At 37.4% G+C, this 24994-nt stretch overlaps 1 protein-coding gene and 1 non-coding gene across 2 annotated transcripts; one reads left to right on the top strand and one right to left on the bottom strand.

Annotated features, from left to right (window-relative positions):
• Positions 1-213: 213 nt before the first annotated feature.
• LOC112089455 lies at positions 214-320 on the top strand. The gene has a single exon (XR_002901093.1). It is a non-coding gene; the product is annotated as a small nucleolar RNA R71 (small nucleolar RNA).
• A 15799-nt stretch (positions 321-16119) lies between these two features.
• LOC18025668 (protein OS-9 homolog) lies at positions 16120-18611 on the bottom strand. The gene is made up of 8 exons (XM_006408578.2): positions 18410-18611; positions 18216-18292; positions 17922-18125; positions 17753-17827; positions 17094-17185; positions 16950-17016; positions 16762-16868; positions 16120-16502 (listed from the first exon to the last, which is right to left on the bottom strand). The coding sequence occupies exons 1-8, from the start codon at positions 18501-18503 to the stop codon at positions 16373-16375; spliced, it is 846 nt and encodes a 281-aa protein (XP_006408641.1). The 5' UTR covers positions 18504-18611; the 3' UTR covers positions 16120-16372.
• Between the last annotated feature and the right edge of the window lie 6383 nt (positions 18612-24994).

Below are 24994 nucleotides of genomic sequence, written 5' to 3'. Positions count from 1 at the left end.
TTCATGCGCTGTTCTTCACTAGATCCTTCTGAACGGTTTGCCCTGTCAAAGTCTTCTCCATACGTGTCATTGGACATGGCGAGGTTCTCCACTAGTTCCATTGCCGCATTGATCTCTTTCCCAAGAAAATTTCCATTTGAAGCTGTATCGAGTTGGTTTCTGATCTTGGGGAGTGCACCTCGGTATAGAGTACTCAAGAGGGATGCCTCCGAGAAGTCGTGGTGTGGGCATTGGTTGGTATAGCTCCTGAACCGTTCCCAAGCTTCACTAAAGCTCCCGTTGTTGTGCTGCGTGAAACTTGAGATCTGATTCCTTAGCTTGGCCAATCTTCTGACACGCCATTAATCTTTGTCAGATCGCAAACCCGATCAAACTGATCAAGATGCTCAAGAGGGTCCTCTCCGGGTAGACCGTGAAACTTGGTGTTCTGCACCATATTGAGCAGGGAAGCTTTAACTTCAAAGTTGTTGTTTTTCACAGGTGGTGCCTGAATCCCGGCTCTATATTGGTGCGCGTTAGCTCGGTCGTTTTCTCCAAGAAAGACCGGAGGACGTTGTCTCTGAGCTTGTGGCGGTGGCTGATGAACATGATGGGCTTGCTGCTCGTTTCTATTGGCTTGATGTTGATTCTGCTGAGCAAGCCTTTCATTTCTTTGAGCCTGTTGTTGGTTAACGAAGGCTTGGTTGTTCATTTCTTTCTACCTGCGCCTGATTAGCCTGAGCCTGGTGCTCGGCATCTTGAGCCTGCTGCTCTATCCTTTGCTGTTCTGCCATTCCAAGCCTTTCAAAGTGCCGTTCTCTCTCGCGAGCTCGCCTTTCGATCCTGTTGATGTTATTGTCGTAGGGCAGAGGCGGTTCTGTGCTGCGAGATCTGGTTTTCATGCACCTGAAAACAAAGCCAGAAATTGCAAAAGAGTTAGTAAAACAAAAGAAAGTAAAGTCTTGATCTTAAGAACAAATAAGAGACTAATGCTCCCACAAGTCGGCAACGACGCCAATTGATAACTAAGAGTTTTTGAGGCTCTTTGTAGAGGTTATCAATCCCCTGTCTTGTAGTACAAGGGGTTATCAATCCAAACTTGTGTGTGAGACACTAATCTATGTTACTTGTGATCTTAAGTCAAGATGAACAGGTAAAGGTTTTTGCTAAACTACTTTAACAAGCAAATAAACATGAAAAGCAAATAAAAGATGAGATCTAAAATAGATAAAGATGCAAATGATTAACAGTAAATGAGCAAATGATTCGGATGATGAATATATATGATAAAGGCAGAAAGCTTTGACAGGATATATGACTCAGGTGCTTCCAAGCTAGACTAGCAAGTTAATGAATCAGATTTATCAAGCGGTTTCATTTAACATGAACTCAAAGTATGTTAATCTTCTCATGAAAGCATTAAACATCTAAACTGATCCTCTTTCATACCAAAATCCCTTTTGAGAAGCATGAATCAGTCAGCTTTAAGATTCAGTTCAATAAGTCATTTAAGAGAACAAACTATCACTCTCGCGATGACAGACTCTTAAACCCTTAACCGAGTGGTTCAGACATTTCTACAAACACTTTTGATGTGAGATATGTCTCAGATCTGAACCTCAAGTGATGTGCTTGGATCCAGCTTAGAGATCTCGTCGGTTAAGGAATGAAACATGCAAGACTAGACCCCTAAACTCACTAATCTATTATGAAAGCACCCTAATCTACCTATCTAAAGCCGCTTAAACGACTACTCACTGATCATAACGAGCTCACTAAGTCCTTTGCAAGACGTGTAGCTAGTCATGATAAGGAGTTTAATGCTGGTGAATAAAATAAATAAAACAAGAACAAGATTCTGATGCAAAAACGAGATATGGGATTAGATTAATCAAGTTTCACAAAAGAGGCAAGTTCTTAAAGCTAAAAGACGATAAAAGATAAGATGATTAGGTTTTTGGTCCTAAAATCTATTTATAGCGAAGGAAAAGTGTTGCGGGTCAGCCCGGAACAAACCGGGTACTGAGCCGCCTTCTTGGGTCGTTGGGTGAGTGCCACGGTGTGTCGGAGTGTGAAGCCGAGGTATTGATGCCGAGAGGTGCACGTGAGCAGAGATCAAGATGGAGATCTCGTGAAGAACACATCAAGAACATGCATGAACCCTAATCTTCGATCCATCTTCACGTGTATTATCTTAAGTCACCTTGTTCTTGATTCCAGAGTTATGACAAGGGACCTCGCCATGTAATGCCGCGGAGCTTGGTAGTCGAGGGGTTCAGGAAGACGGAGTCTGGCATGCAATGCCAGGGTCTTTGTACCGAGGTGCATGATCAACACTTAGTCGTTTTCAGCTTCACTTCTCTTGCATGCATGCCTTGATCTCAACATACCAAGGGATCAGTACGAGGTCTAGCCCAAAATGCTCTCAAGATATGAGCCTTGGCCTGAGCAGTGTCGAGGTAGCGATGCCGAGGTCTGTAGAAACACTTAGCGCGTATCGCAACTCATCTGGGCTCATATCGACCAACTTGTCTTCCGGAAGCAATAACTTTCAGCACACGACTCCAAATGCTTTGAGACCAGTTCCATAGTCAAGATGACTCATTCATCTCAAACTTTGGTGAAGAAACCATCGGAGCTTGGCAGGTGGAAGGCTTCCTGGATTGCTCATATTTGTACCGCATCGGAATGACCGGAAAATACGGCTTTTAGACCGATGTGTACTCCGGAGACGGTATCTTTCAAACCACCGGTCCGAATTGAGTGCCTCCAAGTGTTCCGGAAAGGTCTTGCATAGATCTCACACTTTGATGAGGACTCGGTATACTGGTTCGAATCGGAAGGTCTCTGTCCCACGTAATCTTTGAAGCTCAGCTGATCGGCGTTCGGGTGCATGCGAGACAGGCAAGTCTTCCGGAGGCGATATCTCTCTTCTCACTGGTCCGAATTGCATGATTCGAACTGTTCTGGGATCTTGGCTTGATTATATCCAACTTCGATGAAGACCCCGTCAACTGATTCGGACTGGAAGGTTCCCCGGATTTGCGATCTTTGAAGTGCGCGAGTGAAAATAGATTTTGGCCGAGAAATGCTTCCTGCGGTAAGGAAAATGTCCGAAAATCATGTACCGCGGTAAGCTTTTTAGCCGATAAATCTTCTCGCCTCGGCGTAAAACTTCACCTGAGGGGAGTTTCACCCGATGCCCATTTTTAGCCGATAATGACCGTTCGGTAAGGGTTCTGGCCGAGGTTTTCGTCCAGCCGGTACGCATTTTGGCCGAAAGATTCCTCCAAGCGGTTTTCACCATTTTTTACCCTTTTCTTCACCTTTTGCATTCCTGATCCTCCTCTTGAGCTCCAAATAGCCTCCAAAGCACCTGATAAAGACTTCAAAACATGCAAAACTCTTTGGGACCTAATGCAAGCCCTAAAACCTATTTTGATGCCTAAAGACTCAATATACATGAGAAAACACATGATATGAACTCTAAAATGCAGCCTAAGTGATACAAAATATAGACATATCAACTCCCCCACACTTGGCCTTTGCTTGTCCTTAAGAAAAAAGAACAAATGAGAGAAAGAGGTTGTAATGCAATGGGAGCTCATATTTCCTTTTTAGAGAGAAGTGATCACAATGAGAACTTAAGTTCATGCTCAAATATGCAACGCAAAGCCATACTCAGATATATATCAACTAAAGCAAGGAATCTCCACAAGTTCTCTTCTCTCTCAACTCTTTCACATTCGTTAAGCTTGTAACCGGTGGATCATGTTTATGCAAATCAAGATGAATTCATTCGGCTTGGGACTGGGTTTTGAGATGAAAATGATCTCAATCAAGTAACTGGTACTCCATGAAAGGGGATCACTCAAAAATTAGTAGACTTTAGTAAAATGCTAAGGGTAAAAAGCAACGGATGCATACAAAGATAGAACTGCATCTACCCCACACCCAAAATGCTCTTCACTCTCGGCATTGATCCTCACAAGACTCTCTCTCTAGTCTACTCACCCCCAAATGGCATTTTGCCTTTGACTCTCAATGACCTCTCGTTACTCTCCTCATTTCATATCATAGGGGAATGCTTCCTTTAACAACTTAGCGAGTTTCTTTTCTTTAACACATAAGCTCTTCTTAAGACATGCCTCTTTTGAATCTTTTCTTTTCTTTTCCATGAGGCTCTTTTTATTTTCACATATGAGATTTTCTTCATAGACTCGCTTTCTTTTATTTTAGCCTTCATTCCCCTATCCAATCCGGTTCTTTCCACTTTTATCACTCAAATTCTTTTCTTTTCAGCTCGCTCACTCAAAACCGGTGCTCTCACTTTCACCCTAGCCTAGACTGGCCCTTGATGATGGACTAGTGTCTACATGCAGCGCTATCTTTGTCGCTCTAAACCCAACACTTTTTACCAAGTCTACTAGAAACAAGGCCTCACAAATCATGCACACAAAAAGGGTGTTTAGGCTTCAAAGAAAGGTTAGGCTAAAGGCATGGAACTGTCTCAAGATGAGAGATCAGCTATTTGAGCTAGCGAGAGTGATAAAAAGGGATAAGAAAGCTCAAATATGTATGTGTTATAAAAGCGTGTGAGAGAAGTAAAAAGGAAAAACTAGACAAATGCAATATGATATATACAAGATGTGTATTTACAAAGGTTTGAAGTCTATACCTCAATCGGAGAGGTCTGATCCCAAGTAGTGCGAGGGATTCGATGTTGAGCAGGAGGGTGTGGACTGACGTGGTGGGCTGATTTTAGAGGGTTCAGGCAGGAATGCCGTGGCAGGATCGATCCAGTCCTCTTTGCCTGGTGGAAACTCCGGGTTCCTCGCATTCGAGCTTTCTCCAACCTCCTTTTGTGCAACCGGTGCTGTTGAGGTCGCCGAGTTCTTGTCAGGTGAAGATGGTGCGGTGAGTCGCTTGACTTTCTTCTTCAGGTGCCTTACACAGTCCACCAACGCATGAATGGTCTTGTCTTGCCACTTACACCACTTTTGGAGGGTGTGGACTCTCGAGTACAGCTTCTTGGTGTGGTATTCAGGTTCTCCCCACACGTATGGATCAAAATGGTATCGGCCAGCCCATATTCTTCTCTCAGAGTGTCTCGGCTCCTCATTCTCACAACCGGTCGTGCCATTCTCGTTCAGAGGCCTACTAGTCGCGGCCTGGTTCACCATGGTGCACTTGCGCATTGGCGGATCGAGGAGCGGGCTGTACAACTGGTCTTTAAGCACGTAGAAAGAGACATTACATTGCTTCTCTAGCATGGTGAGGGCTCGGTTAGGCAAGAGAACCCCCAAGCACGTATTATACGATGATTTTACGACGATTTGTCTATTACGACGATGACTTTACGACGATTTTGTAATCGTCGGTAGTTCGTCGTAATAGCCCAATTACGACAAAATAACGACCATTTTGGCCGTCGTAAAATGATGTTTTTCTTGTAGTGCAAATGATTAACAGTAAATGAGAAAATGATTCGGATGATGAATATATATGATAAATGCAGAAGCTTTAGACAGGATATATGACTCGGGTGCTTCCAAGCTAGACTAGCAAGTTAATGAATCAGATTTATCAAGCGGTTTCATTTAACATGAACTCAAAGTATGTTAATCTTCTCATGAAAGCATTAAACATCTAAACTGATCCTCTTTCATACCAAAATCCCTTTTGAGAAGCATGAATCAGTCAGCTTTAAGATTCAGTTCAATAAGTCATTTAAGAGAACAAACTATCACTCTCGCGATGACAGACTCTTAAACCCTTAACCGAGTGGTTCAGACATTTCTACAAACACTTTTGATGTGAGATATGTCTCAGATCTGAACCTCAAGTGATGTGCTTGGATCCAGCTTAGAGATCTCGTCGGTTAAGGAATGAAACATGCAAGACTAGACCCCTAAACTCACTAATCTATTATGAAAGCACCCTAATCTACCTATCTAAAGCCGCTTAAACGACTACTCACTGATCATAACGAGCTCACTAAGTCCTTTGCAAGACGTGTAGCTAGTCATGATAAGGAGTTTAATGCTGGTGAATAAAATAAATAAAACAAGAACAAGATTCTGATGCAAAAACGAGATATGGGATTAGATTAATCAAGTTTCACAAAAGAGGCAAGTTCTTAAAGCTAAAAGACGATAAAAGATAAGATGATTAGGTTTTTGGTCCTAAAATCTATTTATAGCGAAGGAAAAGTGTTGCGGGTCAGCCCGGAACAAACCGGGTACTGAGCCGCCTTCTTGGGTCGTTGGGTGAGTGCCACGGTGTGTCGGAGTGTGAAGCCGAGGTATTGATGCCGAGAGGTGCACGTGAGCAGAGATCAAGATGGAGATCTCGTGAAGAACACATCAAGAACATGCATGAACCCTAATCTTCGATCCATCTTCACGTGTATTATCTTAAGTCACCTTGTTCTTGATTCCAGAGTTATGACAAGGGACCTCGCCATGTAATGCCGCGGAGCTTGGTAGTCGAGGGGTTCAGGAAGACGGAGTCTGGCATGCAATGCCAGGGTCTTTGTACCGAGGTGCATGATCAACACTTAGTCGTTTTCAGCTTCACTTCTCTTGCATGCATGCCTTGATCTCAACATACCAAGGGATCAGTACGAGGTCTAGCCCAAAATGCTCTCAAGATATGAGCCTTGGCCTGAGCAGTGTCGAGGTAGCGATGCCGAGGTCTGTAGAAACACTTAGCGCGTATCGCAACTCATCTGGGCTCATATCGACCAACTTGTCTTCCGGAAGCAATAACTTTCAGCACACGACTCCAAATGCTTTGAGACCAGTTCCATAGTCAAGATGACTCATTCATCTCAAACTTTGGTGAAGAAACCATCGGAGCTTGGCAGGTGGAAGGCTTCCTGGATTGCTCATATTTGTACCGCATCGGAATGACCGGAAAATACGGCTTTTAGACCGATGTGTACTACGGAGACGGTATCTTCCAAACCACCGGTCCGAATTGAGTGACTCCAAGTGTTCCGGAAGGTTTTTCATAGATCTCAAACTTTTATGAAGACTAGGTAGACTGGTTCGAATCAGAAGGTCTCCGTCCCACGTAATCTTTGAAGCTCAGCTGATCGGCGTTCGGGTGCATGCGAGACAGGCAAGTCTTCCGGAGGCGATATCTCTCTTCTCACTGGTCCTAATTGGATGATTCCAACTGTTCTGGGATCTTGGCTTGATTATCTCCAACCTTGATGAAGACCCCGTCAACTGATTCGGACAGGAAGGTTCCCCGGATTTGCGAGCTTTGAAGTGCGCGGGTGAAAATAGATTTTGGCCGAGAAATGCTTCCCGCGGTAAGGAAAATGTCCGAGAATCATGTACCGCGGTAAGATTTTTAGCCGATAAATCTTCTCGCCTCGGCGTAAAACTTCACCTGAGGGGATTTTCACCCGATGTCCATTTTTAGCCGATAACGACCGTTCGGTAAGGGTTTTGGCCGAGGTTTTCGTCCAGCCGGTACGCATTTTGGCCGAGAGATTCCACCAAGCGGTTTTCACCCTTTTGACCCTTTTCTTCACCGTTTTCATTCCTGATCCTCCTCTTGAGCTCCAAATAGCCTCCAAAGCACCTGATAAAGACTTCAAAACATGCATAACTCTTTGGGACCTAATGCAAGCCCTAAAACCTATTTTGATGCCTAAAGGCTCAATATACATGAGAAAACACATGATATGAACTCTAAAATGCAGCCTAAATGATGCAAAATTTAGACATATCAACACCACCAAAACCCCCACAAAACCGTTTGGTTCTAGACTTCCTTACTTTATAATTCTTTCGAAGGCTTTTGCAAGAAAGATCCATTTTCCCTGTGGATTCGATCCCTAAGTACTACAATCGATCAGCTGTGCACTTGCGGCTATTGATTTCATTTAGGATAAAACTTGACAACCCTCACGACACACAACACATCAATAAGATAAAAGGGAGAAAGAACAATGGATCTGGGGAAGAATCCCCATCTCCATCGTCTAACCCTAGAAAAACAGAGTTTGGTGGACTGCTAAACAATGTATTTATAGGTCCTAAGGTCTTCCAGGTCTCATTTAGGGCTTCTCTGAAGAGAAATGGCGAAGTGAGCGTTGATGTTGGGCCTTGTGGCTCGTCCTAAGGTTCACCGGGGGTGAGAGTCTTCCAGGGCATGTGTTTCCCGCAGGTGAGAGTCTTTCGGGACTGGTGAACTGGGTCAACTTGTTCTCCATGTATATTTTGATTGCACCGTTGGATCTTTGTGATGGAAAGTTCAATGGAAATCTGGTTGTGTTCTCTTGATTGTCTCCAAATTTTAGCTGGATCAGACGGTGGGAAGGCCTCCATTTGTTACCAAACTTCCGACGGTCTGACTCTGAGCTGAAAAAGTGGATTTCTTCTATTTTGCCATCATTTTCCCTAAGTTTCCTGAAAAGAGTCTTGGAACTACAAATACATGGAAATCATAATAAAATTTCCTAAAACTAAATAAAACCTTTGAAAAATCATTTGAATTGAATGGTAAAAAGTGGTCAAAATCGAGTGTTATCACAAGGCACTTCCACCTAAGCTTTACAATCATTCACAAACCCATATCACTTCGTTTCATTCCGAAAATCCATCAAATATCCAATCTATATCTGCACAACCATTGGAGAGTAGTCCAGGGCTTGATCCTCACACCAAGGATCATATCAAGTGGTATCAGAGCAAAATCTCCAAACCCAGGTTGTCTTTTCATGTTTAACAATTTTGTGACTTTTCATATTCTGATCTGATCGAGATTTTTTGTGTGAAACTAGTCAGGAACGTATCCATTAGCATTGGATCTATTTAGTTTATGTTTACAAATCATCAGAAAATTCGAAAAACTTTTCGAAAACCTAAAGAGAATGAATTAGTTTATGTTCTGTTTTGATTCTGATCTGTTTTAGAGCTAGTTTGTGTTATACTGTGAGCCTTTTTATTGGTTCTTTGTTTGTAATCTGAACAGGTACAATGGTGGAATTGCGTCATGAAGAAGAGGAACCAGCGAATCCAAGTGTAGCAGCCAACAAACTTATGATGGAAGCTATGATGGCTCAAATGATGACTGCTATGCAACGAGAGTTTGAAAACATGAGATCAGACATGGAGAAGATAGTTTCAGAGAAACCAAAGAGGAATCAAGATCATTCGGCTTCTGAGCAATATTACAGTAATTCTTCTAGAGCCCACTCATCGAGAAGAAGAAGGAGTGATAGAGAAGAGAGCCAGCCTCGAGTCGGTGATCCTATGGGCAGCCTCAAGCTCAAAATTTCTGAATTTAAGGGTACTGCAGATCCTGAAGAGTATTTGGAATGGGAAAAGAATATTGAACTTGTGTTCAATTGCAGAGAGTATACAACCGATAAAAAGCTGAAGTTGGCACCTACAGAATTCAAAGACTATGCCTTGAGTTGGTGGGATAATCTAGTCACGGCAAGAAGAAGAATAGGAGAGGATCCAATTGACTCATGGAATCAGATGAAGATCCTTATGAGAAGAAGATTTATGCCAAGTCATTATCATTGAGAGCTGATCGAGAGCTGCATTTCACGCTCAGAAACTTAAGCCAAGGAAGTCGATCTGTTGAGGAGTATTACAAAGAGTTAGAAACTCTTATGTTAAGGGCTGACATTCGCAAAGACAGAGAAGCAACTATGGCTAAGTTCATGGGAGGATTAAACTGAGACATCATAGATCGTCTAGAGGTGCATCACTACATGGAACTTGAGGAACTAATTCACAAGGCCATCATATTCGCAAAACAGCTCAACAGAAAAAGTTTCAAGTCTAACTATGGTTCCAGCAAACCGAGCTACTCAGAGGATGAGAAAACGAGTTTTCAGAAAGAATTTAAACCATCCAAACCAAAGAATGAGGAACAGAGTGCCAAGGGAAAGCAGATAGCGACTACTTCTAAGACTACAGATATTCAGTGTTACAAGTGCAAAGGATATGGTCACTATGCTAGTAGTTGTTCCAACAAGCGAGCCATAATCATTAGAGATAATGGAGAAGTGGAATCGAAAGAAGAGCAATCTGATGAGGATCAAATAGAGATGCCTGCTAGAGGAGAGCTCTTAGTAATACAAGAACTCTGAACGCTCAAACCAAGACCGAAAGAGATGAGCAGAGGGAAAATCTGTTTCACAGCTGATGTATAGTTCAAGGTAAAGTGTGCAGTTTGGTTATAGATGGTGGAAGCTGTACTAACATGGCTAGTGAACCTATGGTGGAGAAGCTAGGCTTAAAAATGATGAAGAGGCCAGAGCCATACAAGTTACAGTGGCTAAATGAAGCGGGAGAGATGGAAGTCAAAAACCAAGTTATGGTGCCGCTGTCTATAGGAAAATACAAGGATGAAGTCTTGTGTGATGTCTTGCCTATGGATGCTGGGCATATCTTACTTGGGAGGCCATGGCAATCGAATAGAAAAGTAATGCATGATGGTTTCACCAACCGTTATTCGTTTGGTTACCTCGGAAAGAAGACCGTGCTAGTTATGAAAGTCCTCATAACTCCTCAAGAAGTCCATCAAGATCAGATAGCTATGAAAAAGAACAAATCCCAAGCTGCTACTACAGCCTCTCCATCCACAAAGCTCATGATAGCAACACCAAAGGGCAACTTCCAAACTACCTGCTAGTTTTTAAAGAATGTTTTAACTTAAACATGCCAAAGCAGGATATTCCTAGCAAGATTAAACTACTTTTGCAGGAATTCGAAGATGTGTTTCCATAGGAGAATCCACAAGGCTTGCCACTAATATGCGGCATAGAACATCAAATTGACTTTATACCCGGAGCTTCACTTCCGAATAAGCCAGTCTATAGAACCAATTCTTTGGAGACCAAAGAACTGCAGAAACAAGTCACTGAGCTCATGGAAAAGGGACATATTCATGAAAGTATGAGCCCATGTGCAGTACCGGTTATACTTTTTCCAAAGAAAGATGGAAGCTGGAGGATGTGTGTGGATTGTCGAGCCATCAATAATTCACGGTGAAGTATAGACACTCTATACCTAGATTAGATGATATGCTTGGTGAATTACACGGTTCTAGCATCTTTTCTAAGGTAGATCTTAAAAGTGGGTATCACTAAATTCGAATGAAGGAGGGTGATGAATGGAAAACTGCTTTTAAAACCAAGCAGGGCTTATACGAATGGTTAGTCATGCCATTTGGGTTAACAAATGCACCTAGCACGTTTATGAGACTAATGAACCATGTTCTTATAGAGCTTATATAGGTCATTTTGTTGTAGTTTATTTCGATGATATTCTGATTTACAGCAAGAGCTTAGATGAACATATGGAGCATCTCCGAAAACTCTTAGAAGTGCTTAGGAAGGAAACCTTGTATGATAATTTAAAGAAATGCACTTTTGGAACAGATAACCTTGTCTGTTTATGTTTTGTTGTGAGTGCAGATGGAATCAAGGTTGATGAGGAAAAGCTCAAAGCAATCAAAGATTGGCCAAGTCCAAAATCAGTTGGAGAAGTGAGAATTTTTCATGGACTAGTGAGTTTTTATAGAAGATTTGTCAAAGATTTTAGCACTCTCACAGCTCCACTCACTGAGGTTATAATAAAAACGTGGGGTTCAAGTGGGAACACGCTCAGGAAGAAGCATTCCAAACTTTGAAAGACAAGCTTACTCATTCTCGGTGCTTTCTCTCCCTGACTTTAATAAAATTTTTGAGATAGAATGTGATGCCTCAAGAATTGGTATTGGTGCTGTTCTTATGCAGGAGAAAATGCCTATTGCATTCTTTAGTGAAAAACTTGGAAGAGCTACACTAAATTATCCTACATATGACAAGGATCTTTATGCGCTTGTGAGAGCTCTCCAAACATGGCAACATTATCTCTGGCCCAAAGAATTCGTCATTCACACTAATCATGAGTCTCTTAAGTACCTAAAGGGCCAAAAAAAAGCTGAATAAAAAGGCATGCTAAATGGATCGAATTCACTGAGATCTTTCCATATGTTATCAAGTACAAAAAAGGTAAAGATAATGATGTTGCCGATGCTTTATCCCGCAGGTATGTTCTCTTGAACACTTTAGAGACCAAACTACTCGGTTTGGACATATTAAGAGTCTGTACCCTACTGATGCTGATTCCAAGGACATATATCCTTCGTGCGAGAAGTTTGGCAGTGGGAAATACTATAGAGTCGATGACTTTCTGTTTTTTGAAAATCGCGTATGTGTGCCTAACTCGTCTATTAGAGATCTTTTTGTCAAAGAAGCTCATGCAGGTGGACTAATGGGTCATTTTGGCGTAGCCAAGACTCTGAGCACAGTCCAAGAACATTTTTACTGGCCACATATGAAGAAGGACATCGAGAGAGCTTGTGAAAGATGTGTTACTTGCAAGCAAGCCAAAGCTAAGAAACAACCTCACGATTTGTATACCCCTTTGCCCATTTCTTTGCATCCATGGCATGACATTTCTATGGATTTTGTTGTTGGATTTCCTAGGACTAAAACCGGAAAAGACTCTGTTTTGTAGTTGCAGACAGGTTCTCAAAAATGGCTCATTTCATCCCATGTAATAAGACCGATGATGCCATGAATGTTGCTAGGTTGTTCTTTAGAGACATTGTGAGATTGCATGGCATGTCTAGAACTATAGTTTCTGATATAAACATTAAGTTCCTTTGTTTCTTTTGGAAAACACTCTGGTCGACGTTAGGAACCAAATTGCTCTTTTCTACTACATGTCATCCACAATCAGATGGTCAAACTGAAGTGGTTAACAGAACCTTGTCTACCTTGTTGCATGCATTGATTAAAAAGAACCTTAAAACTTGGGAAGAATGCCACATGTTGAATTCGCTTATAATCATGCTAAACATTCTGCATCTAAGTTTTCCCCACTTGAGTTTGTTTATGGGTTCAATCTCACCTCACCTTTGGATCTAATGCCTTTACCTTTGAGTGAAAGAGTTAGCTTGGATGGGAAGAAAAAGGCAGAACTTGTGAAACAGATCCATGAGAAGGCGCGGATCAACATTGAAAACAAGACTAAGTACTATGCCAAACATGCTAACAAGGGCCGTAAGGAAATGACCTTTGAAGAAGGAGACATGGTGTGGATTTACTTAAGAAAAGACAGATTTCCTAATGAAAGAAAGTCTAAGCTCATGCCCAGAATTGATGGACCATTCAAGATCATCAGGAAGATCAACGAAAATGCCTACCAATTAGATCTCCAAGGTAAGTATTCTGTGAGTCTGAGTTTCAGTGTTTCTGACTTAGTTCCTTTTTTTGTAGGAGATACAGATTTGAGGTCAAATCCTTTTCAAGTGGGAGAGGATGATATGATCATGGCCGGCTTTGGAACTGAGGAAACTAATGGAGAAGAGGGCAAGCTCGAACTAGAACCTGATGAAGTTACAGATGAAGATAAGGAGCAGCCGAAACCAGAGGAAGCAAGTGAAGAAGACACAGACCTAGATCTTTCTCTCGGACCATATGACAAGAGCCAAGGCTTTGAGATTCAAGCAAGCTTTTCACAAGTTAATATATTCGATCCAGGGCAATCTTAGGTGTGCTAATCCAACTTCACTGGTTGGGACACAAGCCACTTAATAGTTCATCAAGAGAGGTGTTGTGACTTGTGCTCTTTTTCCCTTGGTTTGGTTTTGTACCATTTGAGTTTTCCAAACAAGGTTTTTAATGAGGCTTGTTCACAACACTATAATAAGAGGTCTCTTGATGAAATCCAGCCCAAGTCCATTCATCAATTCGTCCAAGGAAGGGAGGAGCCTATTTTCTCAAGATTCAAACTCTGTTTACGTTAGTCTTTGAGTCTTTAAAGTTATTAGCTGTCTTTGTTATTTTCTAAGTATTCAGAGACTCTATATGTACGACTCATTCTCCTTCTTTTCAATTTATCAAACCTTTTCTTTTCAACTATTCCCTGAACTTATTTGATCACCAGCTTGATTAAGTGAATTCGGATCTTCATCCTTTCCTTACAAGCAACTAATCTGTTGATAGTTTAAGAGATCTTCCATCACTCTTAGAAGTATCAAGGCACTTCCACCTAAGCTTTACAATCATTCACAAACCCATATCACTTCGTTTCATTCCGCAAATCCATCAAATATCCGATCTATACTGCGCAACCATTGGAAAGTAGTCTAGGGTTTGATCCTCACACCAAGGATCATATCAAAGCTCTTCCAGAGCTTCTAGCATTTTCGGAAAGCTTTTTAGCTATTCTAGAGCTTCTACCTCTATCAGAGCTCTCAATTACTTTTAAAGATATGTTTCAGTGTCTTTAAACTTATTGTAATAAAAACAAATTAAATATTTAGTTCATAATAATAACATACTTGGTATAGCTTTCATAGATTTTGAGGACGCTGAACCTACTATAAAAATGAGGAGGAGGCATAACCTTCCACTCTACAAATATAGACAAGGAGGAGACTTAACCTTCCACTCTATAAATATAGACCAGGAGGTCCAACCTTCCACTCCATAAATATGAACAAAAAGGAAGCTTAATCTTCCATTCCATAAATATGAACACGGAGGAGGGTTAACTTTCCACTCCATCATTTTGTGATAATGAAGGAGGCTTACTTTTTACTGTATAAAATATGATCAAGGAGGAGGTTTAAACCATCAACTATATAATAATTATGTGAGTAGACATAGTTTACCATATAATTGTTTATTTCGGAGAAAGCATAGCTTATCTTTCCAAAAATAATACATAAATGAAGAAGGCATAGCCTATCTTTCAGTTTTCATAAATCATATATAAAATTTAGATAGACTAAACATAAATTAAATCTTACCTCCAAACGTATGAACGGATCAAGACTCAGATCGTATTTTTCGAATACGAACGAGTAAAGAGATGATCATGCTGATAATGTGTTGTGAAATACAACTTCGAAAATACGTTCGTATATATTTAAAGTATATGTAAATACTAAAGAAAATAGACTTAGAGAGAGATTTAGAGAGTGAAGACCAAAACTATCAAGATCTCTTGTTATTTCTCTTTTTTGATTGTACATCATTTACAATAGCATTGACACAAAATAGTTTAAGTGGGATAAATCTCTAAAGGAAATGAATGTTAAAAGTTAAGAACCTTGGAGAGAAAGCAATTCCCAAATGTATAATCAATATATTTTATAACAAGTATTTAATTTTCAGGTTTATTTTTAGAGGTTCTTTACAAAGCCCAAATTTATCTAATTTCAAACCCATTAATCTCTATATGTCTAAGGTTTTCATCAAATAGATTCATATGAGAACAAGAAATGTAACCTTGGAATTTTCGATTGTGCAACTCTGTTCTTTCTATTTTATGAGTATCAATCAAAGAAAAGATTCATACTTGTTGACAACTTAAAAGTTTCTTCATTTCACTTTTAATTTCTTGCACAATAAAACTTCAATGAGCTATTTTTCTTTATATCTTTGAACTTCTGTTTGGAGAGGATGAGCCTAAACACTTTGGGTGCGCCTCCGAACACAAAACAGCCTTCCTCGATGAACAAGCAAACACATGAACCGACTGCAGCTCTGATACCATGAAGAGATTGTCAAAACAAGTATATATTTATACTTTATTGTGATAGAAAATCAAAGATATAAAGGGAAATAGCTCATTGGAGCTTTATTGTGCAAGAAATTAAAAGTGAAATGAAGAAACTCTTAGTTGTCAACAAGTATAAAATTGTTTTTGATTGATACTCATAAAATAGAAAGAAAAGAGTTGCACAACTGGCAACTCCAAAATTACATTTCTTGTTCTCATAACACACTTATAGTTATATATGAATCTACGTGATGAAAACCATAGACATAAATAGGTTAATGGGGTTGATATTAGATAAATTTGGGTTTTGTAAGGAATCTCTAATATTTTTAACGTATTATTTTTTTTTGAGGATTTCGGATTTAGGTTTTTTATTTTCAAAAGGTGTGTTTTATTGGTGTAATTACAAATCAGAAAATGATAAGTTATGTAACGCACTCTTATGAAAAAAATAGTATTTTGGCTGCATCTATATATTAACTTTGTCAAAAACAATTATAACCAAAGGATATCGCCCAATCCTTGTGGCAGAAGATAACCATAGTAGAATAAACCCAAACAAATCAACTGCAAAGAATTCGAATCCTCTGTATTATATTTCTACCATCAGTTTCTACAAAAGGAAATTCAAACCGGTTCCAAACTTCAAATTGTATCATCATTTTACCGGCAAGCAATACCGGTTTATATCCATGATTCTTGAACAATTGAACGAGTACCATTGAGATAGATATACTAGCTCTTATATATACAGTCACTGTTTTAACTGTTACCACTGCGATTCGGTTAAGCGGTTTTCAAGAATCAGCATCCTTAGGTGATTCGCCTACTACTCGTCCTCCCTCCTCGTTTCTTGCTGCGTCTTCTTCCAATGGGATCAAATTGCAGTGGATCGTGTGTGACACTGGTTTCTCTAGCTGAAAATGTCTGCAATGCCCCCAAAGAAAAAGAAGTTTCACAAACCAAGAGATCGTGAGTTTACTTATAAAATGGATGACTCGTTTCTTCAACTAAACTGTATGTCCCCATATCAGAACATCTTTTCAATTTGTCTTTGTTTATGTCTTTGGTAACCAACATGCATGATAAAAACATATATTTTTCATTAGTGTCTCCATAACGATGATGTGGAAGCAAGAAAAGTCTCTCTTTGAAAATTAGACTTGAAGTAAACGAGATTTCTTACGGATGCTTGCACAAGGTCGGGCACTGAACAGTCAGTGCGTACTTGCAAGTGGATAGCTCTGTGATCGAAGTGACCATTGCCCTGGTTTCTGCGCATACAAACCTCACCTGCATTGAGAAATATCAAGAACAATTGAAAATCCTTAATTCCATCAGCCAAATGAAAAATCGCAGCCACCAGGTTTATACCTCGACTTCCCGAGGCGTTCCTGTAAGATCACAGGTGGTCCCGTTGGTGTATATATGTGAGTGATACCTGCAAAGAACACCGATATCAAAACCAACTGAGATATACACAGCCTTGTACTACAAAGGTTATGTAAAAGAAAAAACCTCTCTTTCATTGTAGAAGCATCAGATACATTCTGATTAAAAGCAGCAGTTGCCTCTGGGTCATAAGTACCCAAAGAAAACTCTTGGAGAATCTGCAGATTCCAGGACACCAAAAAGGATATTCATACAGCGGATTCCATAAAAGTCATAGGACTTTACGCAGGTGAATATACGATAAAACTAGATGCAAGAAAAGGCAACATATGATCATTATAGACAAAGAAATCAAGAAATCACCAAAAGTTAGCAAACTGCAGGACACAAAAGGGTATTAATAATACATCTGATTGCATAAAATCCATAGGAGAGTTACGCAAGTGAATGTACGATAAAACTAGATGCAAGAAAACGCAACAAGTGATCATTTTTAACAGAGAAACCAAGAAATCACCAATAGCTAGCAGATTTCAGGACACAAAAGGGCAGCGGTATGCATAAAAGCCATATTTGCTTACACAACGGAATATACGATCAAATGCAACAAGTGATCATTATAAACAGAGAAATCAAGAAATCACCAAAAGTTAGCAGATTGCAGGACACAAAAGGGTATTCATAATACAGCGGATTGCATATACGATAAAACTAGTTGCACGAAAAGGCAACAATGTGATCATTATAAACAGAGAAAATCAAGAAATCAGTCAATCACCAAATACCTTGGTGCCATCCTCAATATGTAGCTGCCTTACCGACCCTTGATGACAAAACTCATAAGACCACCAACCTTCTTGCTGCAACACCAAACAAAAAACACACACACATTTCGCTTAAAATCTGGTCAAAGAAACACATGAAATGTGGAAAACCAAGGCCATCGGCTCTTACCCGGATAAGGCATTTTTCATTCAGTGGTTGAAGCAGTTCGTCTGGAGTCTTTAGCTTCAGCTGTTTATCGGTTTCCATCATCACTGTGCTAACGTTTTGCTGAGTAGAGCTCCATCCGCTCATGGGTTCTTCCTCCTTAGGTAAGAAACACAAGAATTTACGCCTTTGCTTATCAATCATAACCATAGTTTCCAGATTATCACCCTATGAATAATAATAAAATCATTAGGGTCAAACAAATTTCGTTCAGGGTCAGAAATCAGATAATTGTGAAGAAATGGAGATTGATTTTACCGGGTGATAAGGTGCATCTTGAGGAAGAAACTGGATCGTGTACTTTGGTTCACGATTGTTTCGGCTGAATGTTCCAACTGTTAAAAATGGTAAAATCGAGCAGAATCATTGGAATAATCCCAAATTGAAGAGGGAAAAAAAAAACACGAAATTGATCGGGAAATTAAGAGATGGTTCGTGTAAGCAGTACATACCTAAATGAGCTGGAAAGATCTGATCGGCCAAGAGATGGGAGCTTGAAAACAGTGAAACAATTACTAGAGATAACAAGATCCGCGTGATACTCATCTTCCCCGAACAAACAAAAACTGAGATTTTGGAGCAAATATCAAATAGCAATGGAGGAGAACTAGAGAAGATGCTCGATTGTTAGCTTTTATGATAAACTGAAGACCCGGGTATACACACGGATTTATATATTATTTATATTTTCTAATTTGTGTATAATAAATATAGTAAAATAGAAATTTTCTTATCAGTTTATAAAGGTTAAGTTTTTATTATAAAAATACTAGATTTTGCGTCTACACTACGCGTGGATATTTTGTTGATAAAGATTTAAGCATTTAATTATATTTATTAAGATATAAATTTTATATATTAGTATTTTAATAATATATTAAAAGTTTTGTGATGTTAATCTAATAATTTTTATGTAAATTATGAGGTTTCAACGGTTTTTTTAATTTATATACAATATATCTTTTTTCAAAACCGTACTATTTGGTCAAATATTTATAAGTTAATATACTCAACCCGAATAAAATTTTTACAAAATAATCAAATGCTACTTTTTAAACATAGTATTGACATGACGAAAAAATATTTTACATTCACTTTTTCAAATCAAGAAGATAATTTTTTTTCATCATTTTCACGTTCATTCCAATTATATATATGATCTTTAAAAAAATCAAAAATTATTTGATTTTAAATTTAATATTTTTTCTTCTCCAAACCAATACAATTTTTTGATCTATTAATTAAAAAAACACTAATAAATAAAATTTTGCTTTGAGATTAATAACAACTTTTGAAACAAAAAAATAGTTGAATATAAAATGATTAAAATCACACAAAATTTGTGAATTAAATATTTTTGTCGATTGCTTGGGTTAACTTTTAAATAATTTTTCAATGATTATATCTCATCTCTTCTAATAAGAATAAAAAATAATTTTCATCATATTCATTTTTATTCTTGTTATATATGTTTTTTCAATAAATATATTATTTTTATTTATTTTAATAATTTTTTAATGATTATTTTAATGATTTGTTTTATGATCATATTCATGATATGTTTTATCATCATATTCATTGTCACTTTTTCTAATTATAATTAAATAGAAAAATTGATATAATTTAAATAATACAAATTTAGAAAAATGAATAACAAACTGGATAACTCAAAACTAAGAAATTCTTTATTAATTTATTGCAATTCCAAATCTAATATACAAATGTATTTTTTAATCATTTTTGCATAATATATTATATAATATTATGTGGAAACATGTTTTGTATATGTGACAAAAATTTAGATGTATATAAATCATAAATATTATTTATTTAAAATTATACTTGAAAAGCCTTTAAATCAAAAAACTTAAATTTGTATAAGTAGCATATATGTTTTTATATAAAAAAAAAAAAATTTGTAACAAAAACAGTGATAATGGAGATTTTAGTATCATGTTGGTTTATTTTTGTTGTTAATGGAGATTTTGTTTTTTAAACCTTTTTAAATATTGATGGGGATGCATTGAAATTAATATGGCTAAACTGTTATTAATAATAGAATAGTTTAAATTAACAAATTTTAAAATTTTCCAATATTATTCTGTATTATCAATGTAATTTTAAAATTTAGAAACTTTTTTAATTTTAGCTATGGACTAAAAACATTGACCTTTTAAATCTTATGTGAATGTCCTTAGAGGCATATAACTTCAACTTTTATTTTTCTATAAATATTTTTTTTATTAACAATACAGTTTTAAAATATAAAAAATTTTTTAATTTTAAATATTGATGTGAACCAATAAAAGTGAAATTTTAAATCCTATGTGGACACTCTTAGAGGCATATAGCTTCAGGCATTATTTGTAATATATTTAATTAACGCTGGAAGATCCCACACGAGATTTTGGTCTCTCCTCCATGTTTTAATGCTTACTGAATGTATTATGATGTTATTTGGTTCAGCTAGTTGTTACATTTGTAGTTCATGTTGGATTGCTAAAATCTTGTCATATGTCATGTTATTCTAAAGATTTTTCTCAGATATCTCAGTCTCCTTTGCTTTAATGACAGAACCTCTTTCTCTATTTTTAGTGCTTCGTTTTTCAAAAGTTTCGTGTATCAATCACTTGGCATGTTTCTCGAATTACTTGAAATTTATCATTCTTCTCAAATTCGGTGGCTAAGCTTTGGAGATTTTACGATCTCTTTTTCAATATTAAAGCGGCTTGTAGTGGCTTTGTTTATATCTTCTTTTATCATATTCTTTTTAATTTAGCTAATACTTAAACATATAGTTTAGTCAAGTTGGTTCTTAATTTTACGTTATAATGATTTATTCTTTAGTGAAATCTTAACTATATATTTAGTGAAATCTAACTATATTTTTTTGCTTTTTAATTGAAATGGTTGTACACACATACAAAAATAACTTACAATTTTTTTTATAGTTATGTGACAAAAATTTGGATGCTAATGTAGGAGTCTCTAAATATATGTGTATACATATCCAAATAAATTTTAATATTTTATTTGTTCTTAGTTATTTATATAATTGAAACATCTAATTTAAATTTAAATTTTTCCTATTTTAAAATTATTTATTTTAGTTTTTATTATTAATATAAATTTTATATATAATTTCTTCATATTTAATTATTTTTTAAAACAATAATAGAATTTAGAAACTTTTTAATTTCAATGTTGAGGTGGACCAATAAAAAACTTATACAGAGTTTCTTTATTCAGCAATAATATTAGAATTTGTAAAAAAAATTAATTTCTTTATTCAACAATAATATTAAAATTTAGAATTTTTTCTTAATTTTGAATGATGATGTGGACCAGTAAAATTGCCTTTTAAAATTCTATGTGGACACCCTAAAAAGCATTTAGCTTTAAATTTTATTAGTATAAGATATTTAGATATTAACGCTGGAAGATCCTACATGAAGCCTGTTGCAGCAATTAATTTTGTCTCTCCTCCATGTTTTGAGGCTTACTGAATGTATTCTGATGATGTTTGGTTCAGCTAACTGTTATCTTTGTGGTTCGGGTTGGATTGCTAAAAACCTTGTCAGATGCCATGTTATTCCAAAAATTTTCCTCGGGTATCTCAGTCTCCTTCGCCTTAATGACGGAACCTCTTTCTATATTTTTAGTACTTCTTTTTTCAAAATTTACGGATATCAATCACTTGACATGTTTCTCGGATTACTTGAAATGTATCATTCTTCTCAAATCTGGTGACCAAGCTTTGGAGATTTTACGGTATCTTTTTCAATATTAAAGCGGTTTGTAATGGCTTTGTTTATATTTTCTTTCATTATATTTTTTTTAATTTAGCTAAATTTAAATATATAGTTTAGTCAAGGTTGTTATTAATTTTACGTTGTAATGATTCATTCTTTAGTGAAATGTAACTCTATTTTTTTGCTTTTTTTAATTAAAATTGTTGTACATACATACAAAAATAACTCTATGTGACATAAAAAAATTACTCTATGTAGGAGTCTCTAAATATATGTGTTACATATATAAATAAATTTTAATATTTTATTTGGACTTAGTTATTTATATAGTTGAAACTCTAATTTAAATTTATTTTTTTCTATTTTAAAACTATTTATTTTAGTTTTTATTATTAATATAAATTTTATATATAATTTATTCATTTTTAATTATTTTAAAAAATAATAATAGAATTCGGAAACTTTTAATTTTCAATGTTGAGGTGGACCAATAAAAAATTTATACAAATTTTTTTTATTTAGCAATAATATTAGAATTTGTAAACTTTTTTAATTTCCTTATTTGATAATAATATTAAAATTTGGAAAATTTCCTTAATTTTGAATGATGATGTAGACCAATAAAATTGCTTTTTAAAATCCTATGTTGACGCAGTCGGAAACCTCTAGGTTTAACAAGAGTTAATCCTAGATTGAAAACAAGTTTGCAAGCGACAAACGAGAAGAATAAGACTCTGGAATCCACTAGAAAGAGATAACTTCTCTGCTTTGATTAATTGGAAAATAAAGTTGTTTCCTTCACAAATAACCTAGAACCTCTATTTATAGAGGAAAACTAAACCAGAAAAAAACTAAACCAGAAAAAAGGAAATATCCTAGTTATAAAACAAAAAGGAAAACATAGAATAAGAAAAAAGGAAAATACTAATTATCTCCTACGTCAGTCTCCTCCATGATAACACCGTATTTTGATACTTTTATGGATCGTTTTGAAATACTTTTTCTATGTTTTTAATTGCTTTTAAGTACTTTTATCACGTTTTTCTAGTATTTGTAGTTCCAAGACTCTTTTCAGAAAACTTAGGAAAAAGCTTAACAAAATGGATAGAAAACCAGATTTCAGCTCAGAGTCAAACCGTCAGAAGTTCACCCCTGATTGAAGGCCTTCTCACCGTCTGATCCAGCTCAAATTTGGAGACCTTAAAGATGGAAGTATCAGCTTTCCAGTGCACTTTACAGCTTGGCAATCCAACGGTTCAATCAAACGATACGCGAAGAGCAAGATGTCCCGTAAACCAGCTGGCAAGCACTTCCACCCGCGGCCAACAAGCATTTTCCCGCGGTCAGGAGCAACCCGACAGCGGCAAACTACCCATTCCCCGCGGTCAGAGCACTCCCAACCGCGGCCTTCAACCTCCGAGCCCAAAAAGCCCATTTCTGAAGCCCACATTTGGAGAAACCCTAAGTGACGTCCAGAGAGGTCTTGAGCACTATAAATACATGTCTTAGGAGTCCTAGAAATCGTAGAACCGAATACCATCTATCATTACTTCATACTTTTATTGTTTTTGCTTTAGCTTTTAGGGAGAGAGAGATTTGTTCTCTTGAACCCTTGTTCTTTCTTTATCAATTTCGGTTTCTATTCTACTTCTTAATATTATGTCTTTGATTTCGTTCATTATGTCTGAGTAGTTTTATTGTTGGGATTAAGGGATTTTCGATGGGGATATATATGTTCGGTGAGGATTCCATTGGCTATTGAGCTGAAGCTTAGAACTTTTTCTTCTGAATTTGTTTTTACTGCATGAGAGTAGCGTCATGAACTACAATCTGATCCAGATGCTTGGTGACACGAAAGTGTTCATCAGGTATCAGATCTAGTTTGGGAGAGCAAAAAAAACATAGGAGTGGAAACCTACCTATGGGCGATTTGTGAATTAGGACGAGTCTTAAACATAATGCATCTCTTCTCTTCCAGGGCCAGAGTGGAAACCTACTGGTCAGGGTTGAGAGAGATAGTTGTCTATGATCACGACAGTGGCGTATTCATACGTCCGTGACTCCAGTTCGAAAAGTTTAAGCTAAGATCTTACCAATTTACTCTCTAGCAATGTTTTGAATCGTTCGTACCCCTGAGAAAACTTCCCTGAACCCCAACGCCTTCTTTTCCATTGATTTACACCGATTTTCTTTAAAGCTTTAGTTCAATATTGTCTTTCCTTTTTAGTTCATTTTCATTTAAGCATTAGAATATCCGTTTTTATCATTTTTAGTTATTTTCGTTAAGTTTAGTTATTACGCCATTTAATTTCCGTATTCTCTTTTAATATTTCGTTTTTACATTTTAAACACACTACCAAACCCCCACTAAACCGTTTTTGTTCTAGACTTCCTTACTTTAACTTATTTCAAAGGCTTTTTGCAGCAAAAGATCCTCCTTCTCTGTGGATTTGATCCCTAAGTACTACAATTGATCAGCTGTGCACTTGCGGCTATTGATTTCAATTAGGGTAAAACTTGACAACCCTCACTCAACACCACATCAAGTTTTTGGCGCCGTTGCTGGGGAAGGCACGCGTTTTCTTTTCTGCAAAACCCCGAGTAGTAAATTGACTCTAGAACCCCTTTTCTGCAACTTTCCATTTTTCGGTTATTTTGTTTCCATTTAAGAAGATATGGATCCTATAAATCGAAATATACACTATGAGGAAGGTTTCTATAACACTCCTCAAGCCACCAGACGCAGAGAGAAGCATCTACGCAATCTCTACGAAGAGACTCAACCCGAAGACTACAGAATGTTGCAGAAGGATCCCTACGCACCTCAAATGGCAAACCCTAGATACTCTATGTATCGCCTACCTCACCAGGTTCTCCAGCAAGATGAGAACGTCCAGCTCAGCAACAGACTGAGTCAGCTCGAAGGCGTGATCAGACAATTCATAGAAGCTCAAGCAACCGCTACAACTGCTCTAAACGAAAGGATTGATGGGATATCGAAACTTTTCAATGAAAAAATCGATAACCTAGCCTCACAAGTCAATTCAATAGAGGAACGTGCAACCAAGGATGCAGCTATGATTGCTAACAGGTTCAACAGCATGGAGGAAGAGCAAGCAAAGCACAACTATGAGCTTCGCAACACCAAAAACAAAGTCATGGACCTGGATTTCAAACTTGATGACGTGGACAAAGCCCTAAACGAAGCCAAGAACGAGTCTTATGACTTTACAGTCGAAGTTTCAGAGAAGGTTTACAAAGTCATCGACAAAACCGAAGAGCTTG

The sequence above is a fragment of the Eutrema salsugineum genome, unplaced genomic scaffold (assembly GCF_000478725.1).
Source record: "Eutrema salsugineum unplaced genomic scaffold, Eutsalg1_0 scaffold_12, whole genome shotgun sequence".
In the NCBI taxonomy this organism is placed as follows: Eukaryota; Viridiplantae; Streptophyta; class Magnoliopsida; order Brassicales; family Brassicaceae; genus Eutrema; species Eutrema salsugineum.
Note: the sequence above shows the minus strand (reverse complement) of the source record. Positions and strands in the feature narration are given on the sequence as shown.

Excerpts from the sequence above, each read along its gene's own strand:
- LOC18025668 (XM_006408578.2), bottom strand. The coding sequence starts at position 18,503 with ATGAGTATCACGCGGATCTTGTTATCTCTAGTAATTGTTTCACTGTTT. Across the intron at positions 17,017-17,093 it reads GCTTCTACAATGAAAGAGAG|GTATCACTCACATATATACA; the intron begins GTTTTTTCTTTT and ends TGTTCTTTGCAG. Across the intron at positions 16,503-16,761 it reads CCGACCTTGTGCAAGCATCC|ACATTTTCAGCTAGAGAAAC; the intron begins GTAAGAAATCTC and ends GGGGCATTGCAG.